At 43.2% G+C, this 26,207-nt stretch overlaps 2 protein-coding genes across 2 annotated transcripts in view; both read right to left on the reverse strand.

Annotated features, from left to right (window-relative positions):
• zgc:91999 (uncharacterized protein LOC445104 homolog) overlaps positions 1–10,210 on the reverse strand; it is a 10,942-nt gene extending 732 nt beyond the window's left edge. The window contains exons 1-8 of the mRNA XM_036580899.1: positions 10,071–10,210; positions 7,307–7,463; positions 6,176–6,411; positions 5,662–5,817; positions 3,951–4,126; positions 3,616–3,736; positions 3,421–3,491; positions 1,201–1,280 (exon numbers count right to left, since the gene is read on the reverse strand). Of these exons, the coding sequence (XP_036436792.1) occupies positions 1,201–1,280; positions 3,421–3,491; positions 3,616–3,736; positions 3,951–4,126; positions 5,662–5,817; positions 6,176–6,411; positions 7,307–7,463; positions 10,071–10,124 (1,051 nt within the window). The 5' untranslated portion in view covers positions 10,125–10,210. The remainder of the gene's footprint in view (positions 1–1,200; positions 1,281–3,420; positions 3,492–3,615; positions 3,737–3,950; positions 4,127–5,661; positions 5,818–6,175; positions 6,412–7,306; positions 7,464–10,070) is intronic.
• Positions 10,211–14,264: 4,054 nt separating this feature from the next.
• LOC118812807 (SH3 and multiple ankyrin repeat domains protein 1) overlaps positions 14,265–26,207 on the reverse strand; it is a 119,761-nt gene continuing 107,818 nt past the window's right edge. The window contains exons 26-28 of the mRNA XM_036577940.1: positions 23,003–25,719; positions 19,841–21,208; positions 14,265–15,427 (exon numbers count right to left, since the gene is read on the reverse strand). Coding sequence (XP_036433833.1) covers positions 15,346–15,427; positions 19,841–21,208; positions 23,003–25,719 — 4,167 coding nt within the window. The 3' untranslated portion in view covers positions 14,265–15,345. The remainder of the gene's footprint in view (positions 15,428–19,840; positions 21,209–23,002; positions 25,720–26,207) is intronic.

Below are 26,207 nucleotides of genomic sequence, written 5' to 3' on the forward strand. Positions count from 1 at the left end.
GTTAAGATGTAATCAGAGCGGTTCAGAGTGGTTCAGAGTGGTTTGGTGTGAAACGCTCTGTTCTAGATAAACTGACCGTGTCAGAACTGTTCACAGTGGTGGTGATAGGAACCAGACGTCCACCTCTAAAAGCTCCTCACAGAAAGTTCCTACATGAAATGGTTATGAATTCACTGCCTGATGACTGAGACGCTGTTTTATGATAGTTTAGAGAACTTAAACTCCATTCATGGTGGAGGGATACATGCAGGGCGCTGTTAGGCAAAATAGTCCCCAAAGAAAACTTATTATTTCAGATTTTCCACTATTTTCCATCATCAACATTCCATATAAACTCAGAAGACTCGTGTAGGTTCACTGGTGGTTCTGGATAGTAAATAAAATGTCTATATTTGTGTTGTAGTCATGGCGACCCCTGGTTCCTATCACCACCACTGTAAAGACATCTGAACCATTTCACACCAAACCTCTCTGAATCACTCTGTTTACATCTCACGCTCAGTTATGCAGGATTTTTGCTTTTACATGTTCATTACACTAATTAAGCCCAGCAGAAAAGGATTCATACTGCAGAAATAATTAAAAATATTTTTCCTTCATTTTTAAACTTCGAAATGACCCACAACATAATAGGAGGGATAAAAAACTGTCTTATCTTTTAAACTGTTTTCACTTTTGAACCTTTGCCTTTAAGAATTGAAGTTACTTATTAGACATGAGCTTAAAAGATCTCAGTTGAAGAAGAAAGTTCCTCCCTGATCCTTTTCAGTGCAGTAATAAACTCTCTGTGCAGGTTTGGTTTATTGTAAAGCAGCTCTGTTATGACGCTCTGTTTATATTTATCTTCATGTTCAAAATATCTTTCTTGGTACAAAGAGCAGGTTCTAGATAATGAATTGACAGATTTCTTTTTAAATTATTGTTAAAAGCTCATATTAAGGCTCATTTGGTCCAAAGGTGCTTTAAACAGCTGAAAACTTTGAGTGCTGACATTAAAACAAGGGGAGAAAGTGGGCGTGGCCTTTAGCTTTATTCCCAATCTAGCACAGTCATGAAGATGCACACTGTGATACTGTTTTCCTCAAAATGAAACTGATTAGCTTTAATGTGGTCTGTAAAAAAGTGGAAAAACAACAACAAAAAAAACATGATCGTATTAACAACAGGATGCAGAGTTAGTCATGAAGTGGGTGGAGTCACCTGCTTTGAATGACAGCTCATCAGACTCCTCCCCAACATAGTCATACAGAGCTTTCACTCGCACTCCTCCAATCATAACCCTGAGAGAGAGACAAGAGTGAGAGAGAGAGAGAGAGAGACAGAGAGAGAGACAGAGAGAACAGTGAGAGAGAGAGAGAGAGAAAGAGAGAGAGAGAGAGAACAGTGAGAGAGAGAGAGAGAGAGAAAGAGAGAAAGAGAGAGAGAGAGAGAGAGAGAGTGTATCAGTATTTGTCTCCATTAACTGCACAGAGTTGATGTTGTTGTTTTTGGCGACCCCTAGAGGTGCACTTCCATAAGGTGTTACTGTGCTGAAGACCACACTGAGAAAAGCAAATAAGACATTATTGTCCCTCTGCTGTTTATTTACCTGTGCAGAGGTGTTATCAGTGCGTTTTATTCACCATAACACTCTATACATTAGGTCACTGTTCACTGCAGTCAGACACTGATTGTTTATGCAGAGTCTGCAAAGTAAACATCAGTAAGTACTGAACTGCAGGTACTGCACTGTAACACACTCACAGACTCTACACCTCTAATTCATCTGTTTCCTATACAGTATCTGCTGTGACTGAAGCCCAGACTTACTGCTTTACAGATTCATACAGCTTTTATCACTGTCAGACTGTCAGGAATGCTGTGCACTACCGCACTCTAGTGGTGTTTAATGGTAGGACAAAGATTATTTTCAGGCATATCTAGCAGCTGCTACTTGTGAAGGAACGTCCACTTCTGCAGTCAAACATGAACTCTCCCTGCTAAAGTCCAGAACAGAAACCCATCCAGGGACAACCATGGTGATGGTGATGATGATGGTGGTGGTGATGGTGAGGTGGTTATGGTGATAGATGATAAAGACGATAGTGATTGTGGTTATGGTAAGATTGATGATTGTGTGATGATAGTGATCATGGTGGTGATGATAATGCTGACGATGGTGAGATGGTGATGTTGTGGTGATGGTGATAATGGTAATTATAGTGATTGTGATATTGATGATGAGGGGATGGTGGTTAAGGTAATGATGTGGTGATAGTGATGGCAATGATGACAATGGTTATGTTGGTGATGATGGTGATACTGATAGTAGTGATGATGAAGATGATAATGATGGTGGTTATGGTAAGGATGATGATTGCGTGATGATGCCGACAAGAGTGGTGGTGATGAGGGTGATGGTAATGATGTGGTGTTGGTGATGATAAGGACGATAGTGATGGTGATAGTGATGATAATAGCAATGGCAGTTGTGGTGATGATATGATGATTGTAATGGTAATAATGATGATCATGATAGTGATTGTGTGATGATAGTGATGATGGTGATGGTGAGATGGTGGTGATGATGCTGACGATGAGACGGTGACGATGGTGATGATGATGAGGGTGATGATGGTTATGGTAATGATGTGGTGATAGTGTTGATGGTGATAATAATGGTGGGTATGGTGATGTGGTGATCGTAATAGTGATGCTGGCGATGATAATGATGGTGGTGATGGTGATAATTAGGATGGTGATGGTGATGATGGGGTTGACGGTGATGGGGTGAGAGTGATGGTGATAGTGATGATGGTGGTGATGGGGTGAGGGTGATAGTGATGATGGTGGTGACGGTGATGAGGGTGAGGTGATGGTGATAGTGATGATGGTGGTGACGGTGATGGGGTGAGGGTGCTAGTGATGATGGTGGTGATGGGGTGAAGGTGATGGTGATAGTGACGATGGTGGTGACGGTGATGAGGGTGAGGGTGGTAGTGATGATTGTGATGAGGGTGATGGTGATGATGATGGTGGTGACGGTGATGAGGGTGAGGTGATGGTGATAGTGATGATGGTGGTGATGGTGATGGGGTGAGGGTGATAGTGATGATTGTGATGATGGTGATGGGGTGAGGGTCATAGTGATGGTGGTGACGGTGATGAGGGTGACGTGATGGTGATAGTGATAATGGTGGTGAGGGTGATGGGGTGAGGGTGATGGTGATAGTGATGATGGTGGTGACGGTGATGGGCTGAGGGTGATAGTGATGATAGTGGTGACGGTGATGGGGGTGAGGATGATAGTGATAGTGATGATGGTGGTGACGGTGATGAGGGTGATGGTGATAGTGATTGTTGAGATGACGGTGATGTGGGTGAGGGTGATGGTGATGATGGTGGTGACAATGATGGCGATGGTGGTGATGGTGAACATACGTTTTCTCGTCTCCTGTCAGTGGCTTTGGCTTCTTCCCATGTTTCTTCTTCTTAACAGGAGGAACCCACTCCTACACACACACACACACACACACACACACACACACACACACACACACACACACACACACACAGTATTAGATTTGACCATTCAGTGATTTCATTGATGAACAGTACCTTTCACACCCAGCTCACCTGCAGTGAGGGCCAGTCGGTGGGCATGCCTGGACCACGGTTGTTCCTCCACCAGCGCAAGTCCTCCTGCTCACAGATGGACATCAGAGTGTGGTGGAGGTCACTGTAAACAGCCTTCACACTGCAACACACATTTACACTCTTTATTCAGGTCCACAAACTAAACTACACAACAAAAGGCAAATTTGCTCAAATCCATCAATCATCCAGTCAGGCACAAATCAATATCTCTGTTTGGAGCCACCTAGTGGTCTATTACACAACCCCTTTCAAACATAAACACAGAAACACTGTTTATTTACTCATGTTATTTTCAGCCCCACACAGACGCAGACCTGTCGTTGTTGGTGACATCGAGGTGTCTGTGGATGGACAGGAAGGTCTGTTTGAGGAAGCTGATGCGTTTCCTCTCCTGCTCCTGTGATTGGTCAAACACCGCCTCCATCTCCTCCATGTAGCGCGGGGCGTAGCCCGTCACGTCCTCCAGAACCTTCTCATAACGTTCACGAGCCTAAACACGCAAACACAGATGTTCCTGAAGCCATCTCGTACCTGCAGAGTCTCAGGGGTGTGTTGGCTGGTTATTCATCACTAGAGGTCAGTGTTTCTCACTCCTGGACCTGTCAGTGTTTCTGATCTAAATGTTTCAAGAGATTTAATGAGCTGAACAGCTGAATCAGGTGTACTAGAGCAGAAAAACACTAAAACCCTGAGTGAGCTGATTCATTCATCTGAGTTGATTCATCTGAGATGATTTGTCTGCGTGAGTTAATTTGCAAGTGTGAGGTGATTCATCTGATTGAGCTAATTTGTCTGAGTAAGCTGACTCATCTGAGTGAGTTGATTTGTCTGAGTGATTTGATTCTTCTGAGTGAGCTGAATTGTCTAAGTTAGCTGATTTGTTTGAATGAGCTGATTCATCTAAGTTGATTTGTCTGAGTTGATTCATCCGAGTGAGTTAATCTGTCTGAGTGAATTGATTTGTTTCGGTGAGCTGATTCATCTGACTGAGCTGGTTTATCTGAGTGAGTTGATTCATCTGACTGAGCTGTTTACTCTGAATAAGCTGATTCATCTAAGTGAGCCAATACTTTTGAGTGAGCTGATTCTTCTGAGTAACCAGCTCACTAGACGAATCACCTCACTTAGATGATTCATCTGAGTAAGCTGAACAACCTGTGTGAGCTGATTTGTCTGTGTAAATTGAATCATCTGAGGAAGCTGAATTGCCTAAGTGAGTTGATTCACCCTAAGTGAATTGATTCATCTGAGTGAGCTGATCTGTCTAAGTGAGCTAATTCATCTGAGTGAGTTGATTCATAGGGAGCAAACAACCCTGCTTTGTAGGGCAATATTTTTGTTGAAGGAAACTTGACAAAATATTATGTTGTAATGTATAATTATTATTTTCTGTACTGTCTTAGAAAGGTGTCTATTTCAAAGCTATAAAATGACTGTCAACCTCATGGATCAAATTACCAGTTTAGTCTCTTTAGACAACAGGAGTCATATGGTTATCTGAAACGACTCAGGGGTGTGTTTATTTTTGGATCTAAGACACCATGAAATGAATGCGAGGGGAACAGGGAGCCTCAGCGAGCTGAATTATCTGAGAGACCTGAATCATGATTCATGAGTGATTTGATTTGTCTGAAGGAACTGATCAGTCATTAGTGATCTGAATCATTTGAGTATTTAATTAATCTCAATGAGTTGATTTGTCTTAGTGATCTGATATTTAGTTGAAGTTAACTGATTCAACTAAGACAGCTGATTTGTTTGAGTTGATTTATGTAAATGATTTGATTTGTCTGAGTTGATTAGTCTTAGTGAGCTGATTTGTTTGAGTGAACTAATTTGTCTGAGCTACATGATTAGTTGGAGTCGATTCATCTTAATGAGCTGATTTGTTTGAGTGAACTAATTTATCTGAGCAACATGTTTAGTTGGAGTTGATTCATCTAAGTTAGTTGATTCGTCTGAGTTAGTTGATTCGTCGTAGTGAGTCGATTGTCTCACTGGGCTGAATTGAGTGAGTTAACTCACTTTGTCTCGGTCCTGTGTGGCTTTCTCACGGGCCTGCTGGATCTTGGCGAGCATGTGTTCCTTGAGGTTGGGGTTGTTTTTGGCCTGCCGTTCTTTATCTAGAGCACTCTGCTCCTTCTCACAGCATTTATGATACGCCTGCTGAGCGCTTTCCAGCTAAACATCAAAACAAACACAACAAACACACAAACCATCAGTCACTGAGAAAAGCAGTCTTCCCATAACTATACATAATTCATAACTTTAAAACTAAACGCACACTCAGTTTATATCACAACCTACATTTAGAGTCAGTTATTCATTCAGCCTAATGAGAAACTGTAGAACAGACTCAGTTTATATCACAATACCTACATTTAGAGTCAGTTATTCATTCAGCCTAATGAGAAACTGTAGAACAGACTCAGTTTATATCACAATACCTACATTTAGAGTCGGTTATGCATTCAGCCTAATGAGAAACTGTAGAACAGACTCAGTTTATATTTGCACTGTAAATGTTTCTGTTCTTCACCTTCTTCAGTTTCTTCACCCAGGGTTTCTGAGCTCGTGCAAACGCCGTCTCAAGGTCATATGTCTCCCGGAACCCAAAGAACATTTTCCGCTGGAATGCCTCCTTCTGCCACGTGTGGATACGCTCTTCATCCTCCGAAACGAGGGAGTGAGAGATGGACGAATGAAGAACAGACAGACGCTCAGCGGAGGAGAAAAAACTCTGAAACGCCCGCATGAGGGAGCCATAGAGTGGCCCTGAGAGAGAGAGAGAGAGAGAGAGAGAGAGAGAGAGAGAGAGAGAGAGAAAGAGAGAAAGAGAGAGAGAGAGAGAGAGAGAGAGATAATGCAATAGTTTGGCATATAATGAAGTTCCACCAGTTCTCCTGCCTAATCCAAATGTACACATTTTAATTTCAATTAGCTTCTTTAGCTTCAGCACCGGAGCTACGAGGCTAATGTAGTAACGAGTAATGTAAGTTTATATCCCTCCAATTAGCACAGTGTTAACTGCTCACATCAAGCTGTGTGGAGCTGTTCAGTATCTTGATTAAGTGGTTCACTTAGCCTCCCCCCCTCTGTTTTGTGCGTTCTCATTCTAGGGGTAGGGTGTCTCGATTCTTGTTGAGATAGAGAGGTAGGGTGAAGTGTTGGGGCTACATGACCCTCCAAACGGAGGTTTTTCAGAGACTCCAAACAGAGAGATATGGGGGAAAAAGGAAAACTGTGAGAACAAGAGACCAAAGAAACACACAAATGTGAGAATTTTCTCTTTTAAAAAACTACAATACCCTGTGAGAACAGCGCCCCCTTTTACTTTGGGTAAGTCGTTACACTCACAAATGAGTTAACAGGTTAATGGATAGTGTTTAATTTTGGGCACAGAGTGAACGAAGCTTACTGTTATTTTGTTTTGCCACTACAGAAGTATGTATAAAATGTAATGGGTTTAATGGGGCATGATGATTGGTTGGTGAGGCATCGCCCCACTCAGTCACCCCTGATGGTGGGCCTGTTTACTGTTTCCTGGGACTATAAAAATAAGAACACAACCTATGCATCAACAGATTCTGTCTCTAACTGTACCCCAGCAAGGTGGAGCTACAAGAGAGAGGTTTCTGATAAAGTGGCCAGGGACCGTGTGTATACTCACTGGAGTCTGCTATAGTTTTCCACTTGCTGCTCCACTCTTTCAGCTGCTGAGCGTAACGTTTCTCCACTCGCGCTCGGTCCTTGAAGCACGCCACAATGTCCTCACACACCTGGAAGGCATTTTGAGTCCGCTGCACCGTCTCCACATAGTTACTGGGCTAAAGGAAACACACACACATGCATCTCACTCTGTATCCTTCTATAATCTGACTCTGTAGCTGGTTGTAGCTGGATTTTGCTAGAGGAGGGTGTGGACTGTAAATCGTGCTGTTATGTTGTTGCCGTTTGTCTGTGAATCTGATCTGTTTTCCTAGTCCAGAAAAGTTTGTCCGTGTTGTTCCATGATTCAGTCCGTGTCTTCTGCTCTTACCCACTCATTCCGGTCCGTACTCCATTCCACATCTTCAGGATCCACTCTTTGTGTGACATCACATGATGGGAAAGAACAAAGGAGACCTCCTCGGCTTCACTAGCAGCTTTTTGTGCATGTGCTTCAGCTTGTTTATTTGCTCGTCCTGTGTTGTAGATTACTCTAGTTTGGCTGTTGACTCTGAGATTAGCCTAGCGCCACTGAAACTTGTTAGCCTCTTGTATATTTTGTGTACATTTTCCTCTTTACTGTATATTTTGTGATGCTAATCCATAATTGAATCTGTTGCTCCGATCTGATGTGAAGTTTCCACACCTGAGCTTCAGTTTGACCTCTAAACATTACCCACTATGGCTGCTCATAGAATACATACTTAAAAACAATGGTTTTCAAGAGTTCTTTAGTAAAGAAAATGGTTCTATATAGAACCATGATCGGTCAAAGAACTCTTTGCGTGCTTAAATGGTTCTCTTCATGGTGAAGTTCTTCTTCAGATTGATGGAGAATGTGCTGGAGATGGTTCTATATAGAATCTTTTTGAAAATAATTCTGTATAGCACCTAAAAACATTCTGCTATTGTTACAGGCTTGACATTGTAATAACAGCAGAACGCTTTTTGGTACTATAAAGAACCATCTACAGCATTTTCCATCAACCTGAAGAATGATTTCACCATGAAGAGAACCAATTAAGCATGCAAAGTGTTCTTTAAGGGTCATGCTTCTAAAACTGAAAAATGACAAAAATGAGATATGACAAACGGAGTTACAACAGCAGTGATATATTCATGTGTTTGTTTAAAATGTTTTTTGTTTGTAATGCACGGAAAATAAAAATATACAAATGTGTCACCTTTGTAAAATAAAGTTCTTTACATCTTAAAATATATGCATCATTTACACTGATCACATTATTTAAGGAAAAGAGCATGAACTGAATTCAAGATCTGCACATCAGGAGCTTCATGAAATGGGTCTCTATGGCTGAGCAGCTGCACACAAGCCTAAGATCACTATGCTCAATGCCAAGCGCCGCCACTGGACTCTGGAGCAGTGGAACCGTGTTCTCTGGAGTGATGAATCAGCTTCTCTGTCTGTCAGTCTGATGATGAATCTGGGTTTGGTGGAGGTCAGGAGAACGTTACCTACCGGAATGCAGAGCCAACAGTACAGTTTGGTGGAGGAGGGATGATGGGCGGGGCTGTTTCTCAGGGTTTGGGCTCCTCAGTTCCAGTGAAGGGTGATGTTGATGCTGCAGCACAAAGGCATTTTACACAGTTATCTGCTTCCAGCTTTGTGTCAGCAGTTTGGGGAAGAGCCTTTCCTGTTCCAGCATGACTGAGCCCCTGAGCACAAAGCAGCTCCATAAAGACATGGAGTGACCAGTCTGGTGTGGAGGAACTCCAGTGGCCCTCACAGAGCCCTGACCTCAACCCCACTGAACACCTTTGGGATGAGCTGGAACGGAGATTGTGAGCCAGACCCTCTCGTCCAACATCAGTGTCTGACCTCACAAATGCTCTTTAGACTGAATGGACTCTCTCCAAAATCGTGTAGATTCCCAGAAGAGTGGAAGCTGTTATAGTCGCAAAGGAGGGCAACTCCATAATAATGCCTATGACTTTGGAATGGGACGTCCAACAAGCTCATATAGGTGTGATGGTCAGGTGTCCATATAGTGTACATTATGGTAGAATATACTAATGTTGAATATCACATCATTTTTAATTAATAATAGTCACAACCAAGAGCTCGGAAACAAACAAACAAAAAAAACTTCGCTCTGAGCAGAACCTTTCTGTTCTCACGTTCCAGGGCCACCATAATGTTTCTAAACTGATTAGAACAAAAATTGGTGACCTCTGTTACTTTTCAACAGGCTGTATTTCAAACTAATATCATAAAATATTAAGAATTGAAAGCCGTTAGAAGTGGCTGATGCTGTTGATCCAAAGACAGTTGAGAGTTTGGAGATAAAACATAAATAATCAGCTTTAATTTCAAACTCTTTTTCAGTTTTTTGCTACACGGAATAAAAATTAGCATCATTAATCACTAAACGAGACTTCAAATGACAGATTCTGTCCCAGAACAGAACGATTACGTTTCTGACTGAAACACCTGTATATCAAGTATTTCCCAACGGCTCAGCCAATCAGATTTTAGCACTCCTATCAGTGACACACGGAACATATCTGGTGTGACGGTCATGTATAACTGTAGTCGACACATCTCTGTAACTCATACTGAAATCTGCTCTATGATATGAATCGTAAACATCACATACATCCTGCAGTGACGTTACCCACCTCTGTGTCTGATCAGTGCCCTAATTACAGGTTAGACTAATCCAGCTCCTGCACTGTTTCACTGTCTCTCTCTGAAGCTCTCTCACCATCCAGAAGCTCTGGTTGGGGTCCTCCTGCGGCTCCTTCTGAGGGTCCGTCATGCTGCAGCGGGAGCGCAGATCCAAACCCACCTAAACACACTCCAGCACCACCACAGTCTCTGTGTGAGAGAGAGTGTGTGCTGGAATCTGGCAGCAGGAATAGAATCCCCTCCCAAACATTCCTCCGTCCAGAAGAGACGTCCCAAAATAAACAACACGCAAAAGGTCAACACACACACATACGGTACTGAGCACAAGTCAGACGCCATCAGGGAGCCGTTAAGTAGGAATTATTCATTTTTCACCATCAGAAAAAAGATAAAAACATATTTAAAAGAAAATTACAGAGATCAGCAGTTAAATCTAGTCTCAGCTGTCTGAGTCAGTGAGTCACTCTTTCCCTTTATTTCAGCTTCTATTCTTTTCAGGAGACTCACTCTGAATGACTCTGTTTACATCTTATCGATTGAATTATTGGAGTTGGTGGAGTTCCCCTTTTGGAGTCTCTGAGTTTTGCACAGTGCTGTAAGTTTTCAAGCAAATGTCCAGAAGCACTTTCTCACTCTGTCCACTCACTCAGACTGAGACTCAGACAGTGTGTAGTGACAGTCGTCTCAGTTTAGCTGCTTTAAAACATGATCACACTCACAGCAGTAGTAATGAGTGCCAGACACACACACACACACACACACACACACACACACACACACACACACATACACACACACACACACACACACACACATACACACACACACACACACACAGGAACAGCTGACCTACACACTGTGTCAGTAATTCAACAGCAACAACTGTGATACTAAGATAGTGTGTGTGTTTCACTGGAGCTGCACACTAACTCTGGGTGTTTGTACACATGCAGTAGGTCTGTGATCAGATCTCCTCTCCTGCAGAGTTCAGTCCACACTAAAACGTTTGTTCAGGCTGGATTAGGTCTAGAAGTATTGTGCCTCATTTTCTCCTCTATGTAATTATCTTATTATTTTTATTTAGATCAGACTATTTTATTTTTTTAGTCTATACTCTTAAAATGTTTCTTCAAGGGTTCTTTAGTAAAAAACTGGTTCTGTATAGAACTGAGAACACTGATGAACCAGTCTAAATGGTTCTCTGTATGGTGAAATGGTTCTTCAGATTGATGGAGAATGTGCTGTATATGGTTCTATACAGCACCAGAAAGAGTTCTTGTTACGATGCCAAGCTTGCAAAAATAGGAGAACCCTTTTTGGTGCTGTATAGAACCGTTTTCGAACAGGTTCTATATAGAACCACCTAAAACACATTCTTCATCAATCTCAAGAACCAATTCATCATGCAAAGAAGTCTTTAATCATGCAAATGGTTCGTTGAGTGTCCATGGTTCTACATATAGGACATTGCTACCAAAATAAAAAGTGCTATATAAATATGTGTATTGCTGTTATTATTAACCTGCTAATAGTAGATGCTGAATAATTCATAATAGATACTGAATAATTCATAATAGATACTGAATAATTCATAGCAGATACTGAATCATTTATAGCAGATACTGAATAATTTGTAGCAGATACTGAATAATCATAGTAGATACTGATTAATTCATAGTAGATACTGAATAACCCATAGTAGATACTGAATAATCTGTAGCAGATACTGAATAATTCGTAGTAGATGCTGAATAATCCATAGTAGATACTGAATAATTCATAATAGATTCTGAATAATTCATAGTAGATACTATATAATTATTAAATATGTACAGTACCGCGCTATAGTCAGAGACTGCACTTCATCTATTTAATTTCTAGCAAAAAATCAAACTGTAATAAAGGTAAAGAGTGACACACTGAACACTGAAACACCTGATATTATATTTAGTTGTTGGGGCTTCTGTATGATTTTCTGTTAAATATGTGTTTTCTCTTTTTTTCCTGACGCTGAAAAATGAATCACTTGTACTTGAGAGACGTTTTAACTGGAATGAAATAAAAGAAGTGTGACTTGTTTGTGTATCTTCACTGCTGCACACGTCAGCTGGGGCAGCCACCTTCACTACGTCTGTGTGTGTCGTTCTGGTGTAAATGAGTCAGTGTGTTTGAGAATGTGACACTCAGTCTGACCCTCAGCTCATCACAGCTCTGTGACAGAGCCCATCATGTGAGTTCATTAGTGAGAGAGTGTCAGGTCTTCACACGTTCGTCCCGAATCTCCGAGCCGGTGAGCTCCGAACAAAGCAGCTTATCAGTTTACACCACCAACACAGGCTGAACTTCAGGGAAGAAAAGCTCTGAAATCTGAGCGCTGATCTCGGTGTGTGGGAGAGAGAGACTCCGAGAAAGCGAGAAAGAGTGAGAAACAGAGAAAGTGAGTCATTCTATGGCTGTGCGGACTGTCACACTGTCATCCTTTATCACCATGGCAACTGTGACCACACTGAGTGGTCAGAATCACATGATGCCCCTCATATAGATTTACTGTCCGTTTCCATAGAAATCGGTCTCTTTAAAAGTGCAGTTGTACAAAAACATTCCACTTTATTCAGCACATTTGGCACCGGTGTTATTCTCGCTGGCCACTTATCATCATCATTTTCCTGTATTATTTAAACGCACTTACAAATAACATCATTAATGACATAATTAGTGATGAATTACATTCACATTTGATTTCCATTCTGTATGAGTAGGTCCAAGTCAGCACTTCTGACCTTCTTTGGTTTGACAGAGATGTAGCAATGTAAATGTATGATTTCATGCAGGTATGATGTATGAAATGTGTAATGTAAAGGATGATTTTTCTACTTTCTACTCTCTTCTTACAAACACCAGTGTGGTGTGGACTGAAAGTGTAGAATCTCCACTTTCCAAGCAGTTTCTCCACTTGTTGCAGTGAGCTATGAGTCAAAAATAATTACTATAAAATTACAGCATGACTAACTGCTACATCTAAAAGTTAAACTGACAGGTTGGTGCTGAAGAAAGTTCCCAGATGGCATGTTAACAGTAGGATGACAGTCGGTTCAGAAGGGGAAAATTTCAGTAGCAATTCTATTATTTATTTTTTTTTCTGTAGGTGGGCCACAAGGGGCTGCAATTCCCATTTAGGGGCCAAATAAATTTATAAAATAAATCTTTACAGTCAGACAGCTCCATAACTCATAAAGGACAATACAATTTCCTCCCATTTAATCCCTTTGTTTGGATTTAAAAGATGGGACTGGGCAATTAACAGATGAGTTAAATCACATGTGTTTGAGCAGGGAAATAACCAAACTGTGCTGGACACTGACCCTACAGGACCACAGTTGAAGACTCTTGGTCAAGTTGGTGTGGGTTTGATTTGTATGGTACTTGGTATTTGGATCTGGATGGTCCAGGATGGAGTGGGGTGTGATCATTGGGACTGGATGGTCCAGACCGATTGGCTTGGATGATTTGGTACTTTATGGTTGGAACTGGATGGGTGGAAAGTTTGGGGTTGGATAATTGAGACTGGATAGTCTGAGTGGTTTAGAGTTTGATGATTTAGACTGAATGATTTGGGGATTGATAGCTAAAAGTAGATGGTCTAGATGGTTTGGTTTGGTGTTTGTTGAGACTGGGTGGTCTGGATGGCTTGGGGTTTGATATTAGATGGTTTGGGGGTTGATATTAGATGGTTTGGGGTTTGATGGAACTTAAAGGTCTGCTTGGATTGGGGTTTCATATTGGATGGATAATTGAGGGTTTGATGGGACTTAATGGTCTGCTTGGTTTGGGGTTACATTGTTGAGGTTAGATGGTTTGGGTCTTGAGAGTTGGAACTGAATGGTTTGGTTGGTTTAGGGTTAGTTGAGATTGGATGGTTTGTAGTTTGAGAGTTGGGAGTGAATGTTCTGGATGGTTTGGGATTTGATAACTGGGGCTGGATTGTAGCATAGTTGAGATTGGATGGTCTGGATGGTCAAGGTGTGATAGTTGGGACTCAATGGTCTGCTTGATTTGGGGTAAGATTAGATGGTTTGGGTTTTGAGAGTTGGATCTGGATGGTTTGGTTGGTTTAGGGTTAGATAGTTGAGATTGGATGGTTTGAGGTTTGAAGTTAGGACTGGATGGTCAGGATGGTTTCAGGTTAGTTAGTTGAGATTGAATGGTTTAGAATTTGATTGCTGGGACTGGATAATCTGGATAGTTAGATGAGAAAGAGAACACAGTGAGCTGGAGTATAATTATCATTTATTCAAACATCTTAATCATTAATCTCAGATCATCACCATCATAATTATCATTCTTACATAGCAACAGAAATACCTGATAAATCTAGATAACTCTGCATAAACATCTTCATAATGTATATAGTTCTCAATAATTTCATAGATTTTACTATTTCCTAAAATATTCTCTCAAATAAAATGAAGTTATCCTATTCTCTCTGAGCAAACCCCCCACACACACTTAAATCTGTACGGCGTTTGAATGGGTGTGAGTGTTCGAGTCTGATTCATGGTGTGAGTGTGTGTGTGTGAGTGTGTGTGTGTGAGTGTGTGTGTGTGTGTGTGTGTGTGTGTGTGTGTGTGAGTGTAAGCTGTACAGAGAGCAGATGAAGAGAAACTAAACCCAAAGGGAGAATTCACTGCGTTCTGCTATCTGGAAGACCGATTATGCTTACAGCGTTAAAATGTTAATGTACTTATCTGTTAAATGCTGATTATTATTCTTATTACCATTATTATCTTCATCGTTACCGTTATTATGAATGGAAATAAAAATCTTAGAGCTAATGTTCATTAATCATCATCATCATCATCATCATCGTCGTCGTTAGCGTGTGTTTGATGGTAAGGATGATAAGAACATCAACTGCACACAGTTTTACAACAATAAAGATCATTGTATTACTATAGTAATCAATAAACTTTACATTTCGGAGTTCACGCTGCCTTCCTCACGAGTAAACAAAATCACATCAGTATTCCAGCGACAAGGAAGCCAACTCTCACTTCCGTCCTGGTCAAGATTGAGAGGAATGCGTTGGAGTTCCCACTCGTCCATCTGATCACATCCTATCTGCCATCGTTCTGGCGATCGGGGTGAATTTAACTGGTGGAGCAGATTAAGACGGATTTGAAGAGCATCCCGTGTTAAATGCAGAGTTCAGTCTTGCTGTTATTGTGTTTGTGTGTGTATTTTAGAGTTTTTCTATGATCCTCGTATTACGACACCATCTTCAGAGATACTCTCTTCTCTCTCGTACTGGTGTCCCAGTTCATAGCCCTGTTCTGTCTATAGTGTAAACTCCCTCAGCTCTGACTGCCCTCGTCTCGCAGGCGCTCATTCGGCCCCTCAGAGGAAACGGTGGAGACAGAGAAAGGAGAGGAGAGCCTGGAAGAAAGAGAGGGAACACAGTGAGAGCGCAACATGGCTCGGAAAAGGAACGGAATGTGATCCGTGTACCAGGCAACCCCCTTTTTTCCATCCATAAGCAGGAAAACACAACAAATGATTGTGAGTACACATGTACGTACGGGTCTTTTCCTGTGGACAGGCTGGCTGTGTGGACTTTAACACAGGGATGGACTGGGGACTGCTGGTGGCATGTCTGGCCAAATTTTTGAGGGGGGGCACAGAATTCAAGGAGTATTGAGGAAAAATCAAAACCATCCTTCCACATTTGAGGTGAAAAATACATTTCATTTATTAGATACAGTTTAGATAAAGGCTGCACTGCGTATGATTTTTTGTTCAAATCAAAAGAAGCAGCATTACAGAATCAGGAGAAAATAATGTGCTAAAATATGGTGAGTGTGCGCTGCAGCGAGTCGCCCTGTAAAGCTTGAAATAATCATTCAAAAGTCAGAGGAGTCGAGTTTTTCACACCACGTCATTTTTTACATATATTTACGCATTAATGTCACAAACAGACTCAAAAAGAAGGTCATACTTAATGTTTAGGCCTCAAATGATCTCAAAATCAGCATTATACACCCATAGCGACTGGTGATGCTACAGCCATCTGTAACTGGGAGTCCAAGGGATCATAATTGTCCTCTCTCTATGGGTAGGTACACTCTGACATTGTGGTTCTTCAAGGGTTCCTTAGTAAAGAATATGGTTCTAAGCTTCCTGGACAAAAAATTAGTCCCCTTGCGTGTTTAAGGTGGTAGTAACTTCAGGCTCCTGCAGATGGCGTTGCACGAGGATGATTGGGCTATAAATACCTGCGGGGTGTGTGAAAGGATTCATAGATCGAGAAGAGATGGTACAGTGCAGTGAATGTCTCATTCAATGTGTGGAAAATGGGTCACTAAGCAGATGTTAATGATTGGCTAAAAGGAGTGATTGCGTTTGGGTCAGAGGCCACAGTGTAAAGGAAGTAGCTGAATTTGCAGGTGTATCCACATCATGCGTGTCGACCAGCAGTGGCAAAAATCCCAGTCAACAGGAAATTGAGGCCGAAAGACGAAACTGATGGGCAGGGACCGCCGGCGTGTTTCACGGCTTGTGAAAAATTTGCTTCACTTCCAGGAAAGAACTGCTTCGAGAAGTCAATGCAGGTCCTTCACAAACAGCTGTTATTGATGCTCATGGAGGTTTTACACACTATTATGTACGTTTCAGTCACAGAGGACTAATTTTTTGTCCAGTGAGCTTATATGGAACTATGAACACTCAAAGAACAGTCTACATGCTTAAATTGATCTTCAGATTGATAGAGAATGTGTTGTATGATGTTCTATTTTTCCAAGCTTGACAGTCCATCCCTGCGTAAACATCAGGAAGACCAGAGCCAAAGTGCAGTGGGGGTAATGGTCAAATAGTAAAGAAACCAGCAGCTGCAGTTTTTCAGTTTGACCAGCAGGACGCACTTACAGCTATTTCCCTTTAGGGCACTTACAGTCAGTGGATATTAACACATAGGTCCAACAGCTGGTCAGGACTATAAGGACACACACACACACACACACACACACACACACACATACGCACACACATACACATCTACACCACTTAACAGACCGGTTCGCATGCATGCAGGGTTGGATCTGAACTGTAGGAAGCCTTAGGCAACGGTCACTCTGGAAGAGTTTTTACTTTGGGCTATGTTGCCCGAACATTTTACAAGTGAGACACTATGTGCCTGATTCTTTATAACTATGTAAAGCAAAGTCTTCAAATGTGGACCTTGAATCCAGTTTCTGGTCTTGTAATTTGTATCCACAGGTAGTTATTAAGTTGTTGATGTAACTAACTGGCCACCTAATATCATACTTACCAGTGACTGCAAATTCCAGGGCTGGAAACTGGATTAAAGGTCCAGATTTAAAGAACTCTGATATAAAATATTTTCTCATTGGGAAATGCCTGAACACAATTTCTGGGATTTAATCGCATAGTAGCTAGTTTCTTTAGCCTAAACTGTAGCTACTTTTTCTCTTGGGAAAAAATTGAGCAGGGCACTTATGAGCTTTTTACATATTCACGCTAATGCATCATCATGATGGACTTCTAATGGTAGCCATGTTTATGGATTTGTTCATGGATTTACCTCTCGTTTTCACTGTGATGTGCCCCTACAGTAGTCGCTCGGTTATCACTGGTTAATCTAAACGCCTCTGTCCAAAAGACCAATTCACTGATGTACAGAAATTGTGAGATTTTGTTTGTTATTCATTTTGCTGTTATTGTATTATTGCTTTGCTATCTGGTGTTGACCAGAAGATGATCGGTCTCATTTTGAGTCTTGGTCCATCTTAATATTCCGTCATCTTCTTCTTAGGGAGTTTTGCCATTTTCACCCTTGGCGAAGCTTTTGGGGTTCGGACCTGGATTTTCTGTAAATCTGCCCCTTTTGTAAAAAAGCACTATATAAACAAATAAATCCTGAATCTTGAATCACTAAAGGATGTAATGTGATGATTAGACATGACTAGAAGAACTGCACTTTTACAAGGTAGCTGAAGCAAAACACTGCAGAGAGATGAATTCATGCTGAGTACTATGACTAATACCTTCATCATGTGCAGCTCTTATTAAAAGTGTACTTTTGTAGCTCTTCATTAATGTCCCTGCTTTGCAGCTGCCACTGTCGCATTAGCAGTAATGTTTGTATGCAAGTTAGAAGGGTAGGAGGAGGGTCTTGATCTATATGTGCCTATCTGATCTCTTCATGGGGCCAGTCTTGATTTAGCAACATTGCTTTTTATGACCGGTTACAACCAGCCAAAATATCTAATTGGAAAATGAATTCTCAATTACTTTTTTCATCAGTGCAGAACAACGATGCAGAAGCTCTAGGCAATTGTCAATTCTGCCTATAGACGCCATGTGGATCCAGCCTCGGATGATCTACAGTCAGTGGCGGGTAGTTCAGCTCTAGAAAGTAAAACTCCTCCCAAAGATTTTGTTCCAACTGAAGCCAGGCAGTTGGAACAAAATCCTGGAGTGGATTTTCACAGTCTGGACCACTGTGCAGAACCAAACAACACGTCTGACAAGGTGGTCAAAGCACTGGTGTAAAATGGGACTACATACAGATCTTTACACTAGTAGATTCAGACAGGGAGGATTAGGAGGCAAATTACAGAAATGCTCTCACGCCATAATGAACAAAGGCTTTCTTTCTTTCTGTCCCAAAAAACGCAGCCAGTTAGTCTCTGGCTTTTCCACATGACACATGAAAAGGACGACACATTGTGGACCAAGCTTCTTATTGGACCTTTTTTAAAATTGTTTTCAAATGCAGAGACACATTATGCATGCTACTTTTTGTGTCCAGTGTGTAATGGAGCCAAACCTTTTGAAAACAGACCCATGTATGTTAGTCAACAGGTGAATATTTTCTAAAAGGAAAGGCGTCAGAGCTTTCTGCCTAACATATGCAAAAGATAGCTAGCTAACTATGCTAAACAACTTCATCCAACTAGCTTCCTAGATGATAAAAGCTGACTGACAGTTGACTAATGGTAATGACAGATGAAAAAAGGTAGTATAGTATGCCTCACATGTCCAGTCTTTAGAAAAATGCAGTCATAATATGATATATTTTTATAGAGTAGATCATATCTGGCACCCAGGGCTGGAGTGGGACTGGTTTTCTGGAGTTACAGTACATGACAGACACATCCCACCTCAACCTGTAACTGTGTTTTCCTGTCCCATCTGCATTACTTCAGATTCTGCTCTGAATATGCAGAAATAGCAGAGAAAGGTATTAGCGAGATAACCACAGTGTTCAAATCTAACATTAAACATTAAATCTACAATGTATTGCTGACTTATTTATTTGCTTTGATGACATAACCAAGCTGGCCAGCTAATGATCAAATCAAAATTGAAATGCAGTAAACATGCTGAAAACTCATTAGTATGTCACATCCCACATTTCTCACTGCCCACCAGCTCAGAATATATTTCGCTGATCATTTCATCTGCAAGTGCTTTTTTTATTCTTGCCTTTCAGTGCCATTTTTGTTTTTTTGCTTTTTGTCACTGTTTTCTATCCTCACATTATTCACATATGAAACTGGCTACACTATTTAGCAATGCAAAACCAAATGCTTGCCATGGAATACTGCCTGTTGTGTCAACCAGCCCCAGATTCATATTGGCAATTTTGAACAGGCACTTTAGAATCCTACTAAATTACAAAAAAGGATGTACCGTTTGAGAAGTGTGCTGTCAATTTTTACAGCAAAAATATAGGCTTGATTTTGGAATTTACAGTCTGCTCTTGATTTCCCACTCTGGCATTGTCTCCACCTCAGTTCTCAAATCTTTGTTCTTGTTTATCCTCACCTGTCGGTAAGCCTCTTCAGCGCACGTTCAATGTTCATGCGGTGTCCGACACGGCTCACTCCGAGATCCAGGAAGTCCTCCTTCGTCAGAGAAGGCAGATGGGAGCCGTCAATCTCATTGTCTAGGAAACGCTCTCGGTGCTCTGCCAGGTTCAGGTAGGTTAGCCAATCGGCGACGTCGTATTTGCTCCAGTAAGGGAGAGGTTTGGATGCAAAAGGTCGATTGGGTGGGGGAGGTGTGAGAGTTGGTGGGTAGCTCATACAGGAGGGGGAGGACCCACCTGACAGGAAGTGGGTAGGGGAGAGAGAGCGAGAGACTAGCAGGGGATTAGGTGGTTGGGCTGGGGAGGAAGAGGGCATTAGAGGTGGAGTTTGAGGGAAGAAATGCTCAGCCAGAGGATGGGAGGTAGATGGAGGGGTGAGAGGGGCCTGCATGTCAAACGGAGAGCCATAGAGGGGGGCAGAAGGGAAAAGGGGAAGAGAGGAAGGACGTGGTGGACCTGGCTGAGGTCGGTCCGAGCAGGAAATCAATGGGCTTGGAGCACGACGGCGCTGACCATGACACTCAGAACGGCGCGATTCAGATGCAGAAAACAACTCCATAGCTTTAGCTCGATACTTAGCGCGATGCTTCGGGGAGGTGGGGTAAGGTGAGTAGGAAGGAGAGAGAGGGGGATGAGACACAGAAGAAGGAGAAAGAGGTGGGTGAGAGAGAGATATAGGAGAGATGGGAGGATGAGCGTAAGCTGGAGGGGACAGAGGAGGATGGGCAAGGGAGAGAGGAGAGAGAGGAGCATGGGGGAGAGAGGGAGGAGAGAGAGGACAGTGGGAGAAAGAGATAGGAGAAGGGGAGTGGGTCCAGTTAGTATAGACAGGAGGCTGAGCTGAACACTGTGAGAGAGGAAGAGGGGTCAGGGTTGGGGTCAAAGGGCTAGTAGGAAGTGGGGTTGGGTTCAGGGTTGGTGTCAAAGGCGAGGAGGGTACCGGAGTACTTGTGAGTGTAGGAGTTAAGGGGTTAGGACTCAGATTTGGAGTTAATGGGTTAGAGGTTAGAGGTGATGTTAAGGGATTAGGGCATAACGGGTTAGAAGGTAAGGTTGGAGTTAGTGTCGGGGTTAATGGATTAGGGGTAATAGATTGAGTTAAGGGGTTAGGGGTAATAGTTGCAGTTAAGGAATTAGGGCTAATAGTTGGAGCTAAGGGGTTAGGGGTAAGAGTCTGAGTTAAGGGGTTAGGGCTAATAGTCGGGGTTATAGGAACAGTAGGTAAAGTGGGGGACAGAGCTCTCTGAAGTGTCTGAGCAGAGGAGGGGAGGAGGGATGGCTGGGCATGACCTGTGGGAAGTAATGAAGACAGGTCTTCTGAAAACCTGCAAGAGCAACAGGTAACGGATAGAGAGGGAAGAGATAAACCAGAGAGGGAAATACACGGAAATAGAGAATCATAAAAACTGTTGTTTGGATGAATACAGACCGTGCCTCTTCAAGCAGACAAGGTGTTTGCTGTCTGAAATGCAACTTTAGATTGTCAAAAATCTTAACACCGATTGAGCATCATTCTAAGACAATGAGCCTTGTTTACCAACATCTTTTTCTGAAATGTGTTCTTGAGAAAGGTCCTAAGAAAAGTCTATGTCAGATTCATGTGTTCTTAAAATAACAAAAGAAAAAGAAAAGAAAGAAAATGGTTTGCATCTTTGTGCTCTTGAATTTGTATAGATTCTGTTCTTATCTCAAAACAAATCCCAAAAAAGAAAACATTGGTGAATGTCCGAATCTTCATGAAAACTGTGTATGTGGGTTTTAGAAAGAAATTTCTTCTTAAGAATGGCTGGTAAATGAGGCCCAATGTTATGGTGTTCTGCAAGGCTCAGTCCTGAGTCCTCCTTTTTTTGTACATCACAGGTTCTTGAACCTGGCCCTCTGAGTCCCTGAGAAAGCCAACTTCATCCTTTCACGGTAAGATCTAAGGCTCTGAGAACATTGACTTCAGTTTTACGCTGGTACCAAGGGTCCTGGGGTGTCACTGAATCAGAAGGTATAAGAGCTGTGTGTCTGAACTTCTGTTCAGACTGGGTGATGTTGGCATAGATGGACAGAGCACTCAGTCATCTATAAATCAAAGTTTCCGCAAACCCTGGTCTCCTGAGTTCCTTCCAAGGCAAGATCATATATTTGCATCAGATTTATCAAACAAGATTTATCAAAATTTCTATCACATTTTTTCCATCACTACTGCAAGGCTATGGTCGTTTATGGCATGTGTTGGGGTATTGTAAAGCAAAGCAACAGTTCACAGTAATGTAATTACTTTCTCCTGTAATGAAGTAGCATAATGTATTTTAATTGAAAACATATATTTTATCTATCCATGCCTGTGCTTGTGTATAATTTGTGTGCATGTATCAAACCTAAGACAACTGACTGAGTGCACCTGACTGCATAATTTCAATTGTGAATATGAGTGCAGTCAACAAATATCCAGTGTTGTAAACTCAACAATCTGATGAATCATCTAATCATGATAATATGAAACTGATGGATAAATGTGCTGACAAAGAGCAATAAGGAATGTAATCCCATTACAGTTTGAAAGAAATCATTGAAAGAATTAAACAATAATTTGTAATGGACTATTTTTTGAATAACTACCCCACACTGCTTATAACCAGTGTTTATCTCAAGATTTAAGATGTAGGTAATGAAAGCAGCAATATTTAAAAAAAAACAGCTTGAGGTTTAGTGCTTTGTTTAAGGGCCCAAAAGCAGTGTGCAGTCAACAAAAGACTATAGAATTTTAGGACCTACAAGGCCAATTTCATAATTGTCTTGCTAGAAGTGGAACCAGAAACCCTCAAGCTCCTTGTAGGTAGCCTTAACCACTGAGCCACCTACTACTCATGCATGTGTATAAGGCAAGTAAGAGCAACGGGGTGACCTCTGACCATGGCTCTCTAATGCAGTGTTTCCCAGCTGTGGTTCCTGACTTGCATGTTTTAGTGTTTCACTTGCTCTAATGTACCCAATCCAACTACTAAGCTCTTTCCTGAGTTGAAGTGAATGAAACTACAACGTGCAGGACAGAAGTACTGCGGGACCAGGCTTGGGTCTAAAGCATCAGACAGTGTGTAAATTAATGGTGACAGTAAAAGATGATGTCTGACCTTTGGGACTGCTGCAGCCCTTGGCCCTGCCAACTCCCTAGCTGCTGCAACTTGTTGCTGAGTTCGCTGATGATGCTGGCCTTCATGCTGGAGAGTGGAGAGTTCAGTCGTCGATCCATAAAAGTTGGAGCCTTCATCATCATCTCCAGTCCTCCTCTATCCCCGATCATCTCCTCGTCTGGCCTGTAGAGGCCAGGAGCCGCGCTGGTCTGTCGCCGTAGCGTTGGCACCATTCGGCCACCTTCTGTGTGTGCATGTATTTTGGCTGTGTTGTGTGTGTGTGGTTTAGTGTGTGGGGGTGGTGGAGGTTTGGTTTTGTGCATGTGCATTTTGGAGTGCATGTCATTGTGTGTTTTAACATTGTGTCTGTCAGGGTTGGACAGACAGGAATCCAGGGACACTCTCCTTCCTGCTTTCACCTCATCCCTCAGTTTGCCACTCTCTATGCTAACCCTCCTCTCTTGTTGCCTCTTTTCTTTCTGTCCACTAATGTGTTTTTCTGTGTGATGGTCACTGCTGCTGTGGCTGTCCGGCTCCTCAATCCCAGAATCCACCACTGCTTCTGGCCAGTCATGGCTCTTTGTTGCTGGCGGGAGCTGGTCCCCCGTGAGGACTGGCATACTTGCTGAAGGCGTTGTCATGGTGACAGTGACCACAGCAGCGGTTGCTGTGGCTATGGCAGCAGTCGTCATCGTGGCATAGGTAAGAGTAGCATTGCGGTCTTGGGGTGGATAGAAAAGTGGTTGAGGTCTATGCAAAGAGGTGGGGTCTGAAGATGTAGGTGGAGCAGAGGGAGAGGAGGATGAAGGGAATGTCTGTGGAGATGGGAGGGATGGAGAGAGAGCTGACTGGGTCAGATTAGCCACTTCACTGTCGTATGATGTCAGACTGGAGGCAGCAGAGTCCCCTGCTTGTGGGGAAGGGAGAGGTGGCTGGGATTGTTGCGGGGGTGGAGGTGGATTAGCCGGGGGTATTTTTGGGCAGAGCTGGGGAGGTGGGAGCAGAGGAGATGGGGGAAAGAGGTAAGGATGAACAATTGCAGAGGGGTGAAAGTGTGAGGACTGCGTTTCAGGCAGAGACTGAGAGGATTCTGTGGGTCTTGGGGGTTCGTGGGTCTGGGGTAGTTTATGATCCTGCAGAGACTGTGGTGCTGACTGTGGGCTTTGGTCATGTTGCTGTTGCTGTTGATGGGTGTACCCTGTTGTTCCTTGTGTTGATCTGTCTTCTCCATTAGCAAACTGTAGAGGAGGGGGCAGGGGCTCTGCAAACACAAACTCATCAGCCACATCAACTGATGGGGCTGGAGGAGGCAAAACCATTACACCCCCTCCACTCTCTCCCACAGGATCTCCATCTGTTTCTTCATCTCTCTCTCTGTCTGTTGATCTGTGTTTCTGTACGGCCCTATCTCCACCTCTTGCAGGTTCCTGGGCAGGGCTAGAGGGTGCATGGCTCACATAGCCTATAGCGTTACTGCTCACCTCACTTTCCATGCGCAGTAAGGAGGGTCTACGAGGGGCCTGAGTTGGCACCTTCCCGTACCCTTCCCTATCTCTAAGGAAAGTCTGATACTGGTTGGTTTTGTCAGCTGTAAACCGTACCTTCTGAGCTTCTCTGCCTTCTCTATCCCCAGCCTCCCCACTCCAGGGGAGCATCCGGGGAGACTGGGGTCGGCTCAGAGGGGAGTGCCCTGTAGATGAAGGAGTGGTGCCGGTGCCACTCATATAGAGGGCAGTGTGGGATTGGTGCATGTAAGTGGAGGAGGCCGGGTGGTACAGAGGGTGCTGTGGGTGCTGTGGGTGCTGAGGGTGCTGAGGGTGCTGAGGGTGCTGTGGGTGCTGAGGGTGCTGTGGGTGCTGTGGGTGCTGAGGGTTGTGGGTAGCAGAGGGAAAGGCACCAGCAGTGGAAAACTGTCGGCCAAAATGTCTATCCTCCCTGCGGGTACGCCGATCATCTTTGAGGGCCCGCTCCCGAGCAGCTAGTGCCAGGCCCAGGGGGCTTGCAGGGTCTAGAACTTTCCCAGTTAGGGGATGGATGAAGGTGGTGGCATGGTGGGGAGTGGCAGATGCATACTGCGGCAGCCCAAAAGCAGGTGGCATACTGCCGGCATCACTAGAGAAAAGACCCTCATCAATGGACTTAGATGGACGGAGGCGAGGGGAAGTGCCAGACTCAGATGGAGTTTGGACAGAGTCTGGCTCATCTAGCATGTCCTCCTCAGAGGAGTAGTAGAAGGAAGTGCTTTTCCTGCGGGAGTCTCGGTAACGCTCTCTTTCTCGTTTAGCTGTGCCTCCAGTACTGATATCTGCCCGTTCTGATGTGTGAATGGGTGGCAGGACAGGTGGTAGGCCTGGAGGAGTCTCAGGGCTGGGAGGCTCCTCCTCTTCATCATCCAGCTGTGGAGGAGGCTCTGCCTCCACACTGCTGTTCTGGCTGCTGTGTCCGGAGCTGCTGGTGGAAGGTGCCTTCACGATGATGGTCGGGATGGGGATTGAGCTCTTTTCTGTCTGCCCAGCCCCACCCTCCTCCACCTTACGCTGCTTCAACAGAGGCCCCTTCCCTCCTCGCCGACCAGCCGATTTGGCCACACCTGGCGATTGGCTGCGCTGTGCTGGCAGCTGCTTTGGAGCCATGTCAGAGGGGGGCGTGGCACTGCTGTAACCACGCCTTAGACCACCCATCTTAGCTCCTCCTCTCCTACCAGTATCAGCCTCCACCTGTAAGAGAAAGAGTATATGAAAGCAGGAAGTAGAAATGGTACACCAAACAAAAACAAACAAACTGCAAATAGGAATAAAATAACTTCCTCAGGTGCAGCTTCATTGTTATTGATCCTTCATTATTAGGGAGGGCTGTTATACACTGATGCTCAACATTGTTCCAGGCATTTAGCTAGTTAGTCCATAGTATCATGCCTGAATTTGGAAGAGGTTTCAAATATCCCCTGGTAATATGCTAAATCTTACAAATTCAAAGTCACTTTCACACGTCCACTTTATCTTGGAATGTAATGGTAATACGAAAGTAGGGCTGGGTGATAAAACGATAACAATAATTATCACGATATAACTTTTTCTCAATAGAGCGATACGACATGTTCGATAAATGTTCGATATAGTACACCACTCTCACACTTCCACGTTCAGCAAAAGCCTTGGAGGCGTTTTCTACTGCAAGGAAGGCGACACTACTCTGTTGTTGCCAG

This window comes from Colossoma macropomum, unplaced genomic scaffold (assembly GCF_904425465.1).
Source record: "Colossoma macropomum unplaced genomic scaffold, Colossoma_macropomum, whole genome shotgun sequence".
Lineage (NCBI taxonomy): Eukaryota > Metazoa > Chordata > Actinopteri > Characiformes > Serrasalmidae > Colossoma > Colossoma macropomum.